The 6,979-nt window shown below is 47.5% G+C and overlaps 1 protein-coding gene across 1 annotated transcript in view; it reads right to left on the bottom strand.

Annotated features, from left to right (window-relative positions):
• Positions 1-1,702: 1,702 nt before the first annotated feature.
• znf385d (zinc finger protein 385D) overlaps positions 1,703-6,979 on the bottom strand; it is a 41,511-nt gene continuing 36,234 nt past the window's right edge. Inside the window, exons 5-8 of the mRNA XM_031576513.2 lie at positions 6,256-6,600; positions 4,579-4,763; positions 3,964-4,065; positions 1,703-2,908 (exon numbers count right to left, since the gene is read on the bottom strand). Of these exons, the coding sequence (XP_031432373.1) occupies positions 2,684-2,908; positions 3,964-4,065; positions 4,579-4,763; positions 6,256-6,600 (857 nt within the window). The 3' untranslated portion in view covers positions 1,703-2,683. The remainder of the gene's footprint in view (positions 2,909-3,963; positions 4,066-4,578; positions 4,764-6,255; positions 6,601-6,979) is intronic.

Genomic DNA, 6,979 nt, shown 5'->3' with positions numbered 1-6,979 from the left:
TTACAGCCAAGCCCCCGCAGTTGTCTCAGGCTTTTCCAGGGCATATGTCATTTTGATTGATTATGACAGTGCTTATGAGCGCTCCAATATTTCAAATCCCGATAACAATCTCTGAAAAACCTCTGATGAAAAATCTGTCAACATGATCCATGAAGTTCTCCCTCGCGAGGACAGGGGGAACTCAGGGTTGAGCTGCAGGACAGCGCCGCTGGGAGGGAGTGCTGGAGTTCCGGAGCCTTCTAGGAGTCCAGAGCCCGGTAGAATGAACATATCCAGCCCCTTTTCGCTGGTACCCGAACGGTAATTACTACATTTGTCATGATCAGGAATCAAAGGCCCTGCACGTACAAGCACAAGCGTACGAAGCGTTCAGTTTGGCCTCTTGGAATTTCTTCAGCTCGCTCTTCCTATTATGTTTCTCTCTCACATATTCCTTTAGGCGGCAAACAAAGAAGAGACAAGGTCCCAGGTGTTACAAATGTGTTGTGCAGAAATGCATGTTGGAAAGAAAAAACATTGCTAAAAAAAGGATCCTGCCGCCTCACAAAAAAAAGACATCCACAACCATTTTATGTTCTCCACTCAACCATGGTCAAATATAAATTCAGAGCACAAGTGCAGTGGAAGTCAACAACAACAGTGTTAGAGGCACAATTATTAGAATGAGAAGAGTAGACGCAATAGTGGGAAAAAAAGCTTTTATCACAGTTGCAAGAAAAAAAAGCTTTTATCACAGTTCACTCTCAGACACAGGTTAAAATAAGCCACTTTTACCGACTGCTGCGGGTGCACTTTGAGTCCACCACATTTATATCCTGTATTTCAACAATTTCACAAGGTGACAGGACCGACACCAGAGCTCTTGCTGCAGGGTTGGACTCCCACCAGCTGTGGCGCTGGGAGTCGGCCGAGTGTGCTGAGCTGTTCTGTGTGCGTGGAGTCGCTGATAGCTCTCTGGAACCGTAGCCTGAGAAGTCCCCGTCCCACAGAACAGATGTTCCCGATTATTGTTTCAAAGGACGTAATAGGAGCAAGATGGTGCCAATGATCCCGCTCAGCAAGCTTTGACGTATTTTTTTTGTGTGCATCAGAGCTGCTGCCTTTATTAGTTTTGGAGTGTGAGCAAAGCTGAGAGCAACTTCTCCTCTTTTTGCATGTGTACGTGTGGGGGCACCCACTCTGCATTCTGCACTGAGGTTTTTGAAGCCCGGAGAAATGTCAGCGTTGGCGTCTGACGCAGGAGGAGAGAGTTCACAAAGAGGTCCTTGCTCGAAGTTATGGGGTTCACGAAATACCTGATGACTTATGGTGTTTTGACAAATACGACGCGCAAAAAAATGTCAGGATGCGAAATTGATGGGTGCAGAATTTCCCAAAGGGTGCTGTGAATCAGAGGGGGGAGACAGAGGGATGATAGCAAAGCAAAGGGCACCGTTTCAGTTGGATCAGGAATCAAGTACGACTCCATGTTTCCCTCAGTGAGTCATTCACTGTTTGGTTTCATCGCATTTTGCACCAAATGATTCACAGCTTAACACAAAACAATTGGGTTCTTGATAGACTCTGTGTGTATGTGTGTGTATGTGTGTGTGTGTGTGTGTGTGTGTGTGTGTGTGTGTGTGTGTGTGTGTGTGTGTGTGTGTGTGTGTGTGTGTGAAGGGGGCAGAGTACATTTCTTTTTCAATTGAGACTGAAGCTAAAGTAACAAAGTAAGTTATTTTTATTTGAAATGATTCATCTTCTTTTGACATTGACAGCTCAGATAGATCAGCTTTTGTAGTCCTGTGGGCCCATGACATCCTCATCAGGTTTCTGCAAGGATGGCAAGGTGGAGGGTAGGCCCTCTCAGTCCCTCTCCCACACACCCCTTATCCACACATGAGCACACACACCTGTATTTACATATCTCTTTGCTTTGCAGGCAGCATTCTGTTTTCTACGTGGTCTATAAATTGAGCAGCAGCATTTCAATTTTGAGAAGATCCAGCTTCTGATCTCCTGATCACGTAGGCTTCCTCACAATCCTCACATTCCACTGTTGTAAGCAAATACACTTGCACACACACACACACACACACACACACACACACACACACACACTCTCACAGATGCCTTTGCACACATACACATACACATGCACTCACAGTCACACATACGCACCTAGTCACACACGTAAATCCAGTCTCACACACAAACACACACAAATAGACACCAACACATACTATACAAGAGGGATTATGTCACAGACATCTAATCTATTGAGGACATCCAGCGTAAAAGGGGGGTTAAAGTGCAAACAGCCAAGACGATTTCCCCCACCTGTCTAGTCTCTGTATCAACATTCTCGTAGCTGAAAAGGTTTCTTACACAAGCAATGACCTTAATGAACACAGAGAATCAATCTAAAAAAAAAAAAATCAATATATTCCTTAGACATCTATAGCTTCAAGTCTGAAACAACACTGCATAGTTTACCTTGGTGTGTCTGTTCTTTTGTTCTTTTTAATTATTGCGGTGTGATATCAAACAAAGGGTCCAGGTCCAACAGGGAGGGGTTTTAGGGGGGGGGGGAAGACGGAGCTGTTGATTGACAAGGGGTCCAAGTAGAGTGCTGTGGGGAACTCCACAGGCTGAATCAGCCCTCCTGCAGGCAGGTCAAGGTTCAGAGTTCAAAGCTCAGAGGTCAGTATGGGGCAAACAGCATGGGCGGGTGGGCTGTCCTGACAGGCCCAGGGGCGGGGCGGAGGAGTGCGGCGGGGAGGGAGTGAGTCTGAAAGAGGGTGGCGCCGGAGCGCAGGGGGAAAGCGGAGTTGAGGGCAGCGGCGGCGGCGGCCATGGCTGCCAGGTGAGAGGGCACCATCCTGGCCGGCAGCGTCTGGCACAGCTCCTTAGCCAGTGACAACTTCACCTGAGGAGAGACAACATCACACACAGCTCCCTTAACCAGTGACAACTTCCCCTGAGGAGAGACAACATCACACACAGCTCCCTTAGCCAGTGACAACTTCCCCTGAGGAGAGACAACATCACACTCAGTGTCCTGCCTCATGCCACCCATTCCTTAAACTGACATTAACTGACTGGTCATTCAACAACATTACATTCAACATACAGCATACTACTCACCTAAAACCAACATGTAGGCAACATTACATTTAACATACAGTATACTACTCACCTAAAACCAACATGTAGGCAACATTACATTCAACCTACAGTACAGTATACTACTCAACTAAAACCAACATGATGAAGTAGTCACTGCACCATTGTAAATAACCTATCCAGCTTGTTTAGACTGTAACTTGTTTACACATGTGGTGGGAACACTACTAATTTGTCCCTGAAGGACGCTGGAGACGTCGTTCTTGTAATTGTGCCTTGTACTAAACTTGCCAACTGGCTCTACTCACACACATTCCTCTCCCCGTGCAGTCATCTCAGTGAAACTCAATGTGTCAAAGTGTGTGATTTTTCCCACCGTTTCGATTACACTGCTATAGGCACCTGCGAGTGAAGCCTCGACCATCCCATCCCTCCCCATCTGGGAAAGTGGCCAGTGGCGTTAGTTACGCAATGCTAACGCTAACGCAGACACGTCACACCTGGGCCTGAAACTATGATCCCGCTATGTGGCGCGAAAAAGCGGAAACAATTACGTCTCTGGCACAGAGTCGTGTCACACAGCTGGTGTGTACTGTAGCTTTTAGCCACGGCCATAAATTAACTTCTTTATTAGAACAGCAGCGCAGAAAGGGAAAGAAGAAGAAAAACATTATGTTCCTGCTGACTGCTCAAAGGTCAGGTCCCCCTCAAAGAGGCTTCCAGGGTTCGTATTGGTGCAGCTGTCACGGACTCCGGTGCTGCTGGGACTTGGGGCAAAGCACATCCGGTTTCCTCACCTTGCTTCGACCGCCCCCACTGTGAGAGAAGAGGAGAGGAAAGGATAGAGGAGGGACATACCGGTTGCTTAGTCTGTCCTCTCTGGGGTTTGGTGTAGGGGCTATATTTAGGCTTGGCCGGTTTTCCCGCCGCTCGGTCTTTGTGACGTCGGCTGCTGATGTGCTGGAGGGGAAAGAACAGAGGGATGCTTCAGCAAAGGCACTTTGAGCACAGAGGGGCGACGAACAGGGGGGGTTACTCGAGGTGGCTACAGTAAGTACTGAGGCTGCCAGCAGGGTGACTTTGAAAACGCCTTGCGTCATAACGCATAAAAAAACATTGCTTCCCCTATCGGCTTCCTCTAAAGTTACTTAATGTAATAGTTAACAATGTTTATATGTACATGTACATACGTTTATACACATCATTTAAAAACATAAATGCACCTGCATTTATATATATACTGGATGGTGAATAGATAGCAGAAGAGGGAGCGATCAGATGGGAACTACATGGGAACAGATGGTAAGTGTTGATGGACTTTTTGACTCGTGTCTGCCTCATCTGATGTGAGCCATTCCACTGTGCCACGTGTGCGTTCCTCATCTGATGTGAGCCATTCCACTGTGCCACGTGTGCGATCCTCATCTGATGTTAGTCATCCCAGCCACGTGTGTGTGTGTGTGTGTTCCTCACCTGCTTCAGCTGCGTCTCGGAGTTGACGTGCACGTCGCACGTCTCACAGTGAAACGTTTTGTTCTGCAGGCCCGTGGTCACGGTGGTCGGCGGCGGCGGCAGCTTGGCCTTGACGCCGGCGCGGGGGAAGGACTTGATGGCGCCGGTGCCCATGCGTGCCTCCAGCATGGTTTTGTGCTTCGTACCTGGAGAGGAGACATATACAATATTATAAAAAAAAATGTTTAAGATTTATTTATGGACTTTTTAGCCTTTATTTGGATAGGACAGTGAAGTATTTTGGACAGGAAGTGAGGAGGAGTGAAGAGGATTGGGAAACGACAGCAGGCCGGAATCGAACCTGTGTCCCCGCGGGCATTGTAGCCCGTAAATGGGGGGCTTATTGGCTCGCGCCACAGTGCCCCCCACAGATACAATATTTTGATTTGTGGATTGATCAGTTATCTGGATAAGCCAGAAATCTTGCTTTGTGGAACACATCTAAGGCTAATTCAAGGGGGCTGATGAAAGGAGCCACAAAAGGTATGTTTCTGTGTGTTTCTGGGTTCAGAGAGTGAAGTGTTTCATTTCAAAAGCAATTCATGTCCACCAGCGTGGTCTTGTGCTTTTGGTCCTGATGAGGTTAACCAGAACGCAGGGAGTTAAAACAGGAGTCAGAAAGAAACATTTGACTTTCCACATTCAGAGCAAGAAAAATCGAATTTTATGCCCACTAGCTGCATTTGCTAATTAACAATATTCCTAAGCGTTACGGTAGATCTAATGGTAGGAGAATGAGATCTACCACTGAGAAGTTAAGAATCTAGTGGCAGTTGATTTTCTGTGCTTGAACTTTCCCACCTCTGGTACTTCTGCCACTCTCTCTGGCCTGTCCGCTATCTGAGAAGGGTATATATGAGTTTGACCCCGCAAATCACTAGGAGGTGCAGCTTTTGCGATAGCGGCTAGCAGGAGATAGCAGCGGAACCCACTCGGTCCTGGGCTAAGCGTGGATCGTGTGGCTTGTAGCCAATCTAATCCCTTTCCAGAGGACAGGTCCTCTGCAGCTCTCCTCGTCTCTCGCTCTGACTGTCCTTAGACTACATAACCAGCCACAGCCATTCACAAAGAGCCCTTGACTACACTTGGTCTGGTTAAGGCGTCAGCATTCAACAATGATCCACATTGAGGTATGTCTTAATAGAAAAACTAATTTTGGTATCAAAAACATCTTTTTGATTTGATATGGTCATGTGAAGGTTAAACTCCCCTGACGTTCCCACTAGCCGTCCAGGCTAAGCACTCTGTAGTTCTCTGGTCCAGGACTACACTTGGCAACAATTCTGGCTTGGGATGCTGTGTTTGTTCTGTGTGTGTGTGTGTGTGTGTGTGTGGAGTGTGTAAACAAACTGACTTCACAGGTCCTCCGTAAAGTGATATATGATGAAAAACATTTTGGTGAAAAGAACATTTTCAGCATATTGGGTGTAAATAGTACATATGCAAAAAAAAAAAAATGGCTCTTTGGGACACTGTCGCAATATGCCTGTGTTTTGATATATAACTGCAATCAACAGTCTACAATATTTGATTTTGCATGGGAAAACAGGTCAAGTGCAAACCCAAAGATAATTTATAAAAGCTGTCAGGCTCTCTCTGGGCTCTGCAGAGGGCCAAGGACGGGATGTGGAGACTCACCGCTGTTATGCGCCTCGAGCTGGGAGGGGGAGTTGACCGCCACCTTGCAGAGAGAGCAGTACAGCAGACGCTTGGCTTTCTCCTCCTCCGTCTCCCCGTCCGTCTCCCTGTCTGTCTCTCTCTCTGTCTCGCTCTCTGTCTCTCCCGACGTCTGAGCCTCGGGCGTCTGCGGGTCAGGGGTGGGTCTGGTGGTGGTGGAGACCGCGGTCCCATCGTCCCCCCCTCCTCCCGCCGCTGGGATGGCGTCTGCCCCGAGCCCCCCACTTACACCGGAGCCCGGTGGCAGAGAGGGCAAGGGGACAGAGGCGGGCGTGGGTGGCACCGATGGCACAGTCAGACCACCATCTAGGAAACACAGAATAACAGAAAAGGTTGATCGAGTGTAGAAGAATGCCATTGTTTCGCTTACTCAAGGCAACTAAACACTGGAGAATGTATAATTGGATTATAGTATAATTGGATAACTGTCACATTGCTTTGGCCCTTTTGTGCAGTTGTGTTCTGGGCTTCCTTGGGTCCTTCCTGGGTAAATGTACACTGTGTACATTACACTGCCCTATATACTTGCTGTGGAAGCGTATACCAATACACTGTGTACATTACACTGCCCTATACACTTGCTGTGGAAGCGTACACCAATTCACGAAGTCCATATAATAATGACATAGCATCTCCAAGAGCAGTTATTTTTTTTTCAATTGAAAACCATATTAATCTCAAGTGG

This window comes from Clupea harengus, chromosome 11, assembly GCF_900700415.2.
Source record: "Clupea harengus chromosome 11, Ch_v2.0.2, whole genome shotgun sequence".
In the NCBI taxonomy this organism is placed as follows: Eukaryota; Metazoa; Chordata; class Actinopteri; order Clupeiformes; family Clupeidae; genus Clupea; species Clupea harengus.
The sequence above is the reverse complement of the archived record's forward strand: the minus strand, read 5'-3'. Positions and strand labels throughout refer to the sequence as shown.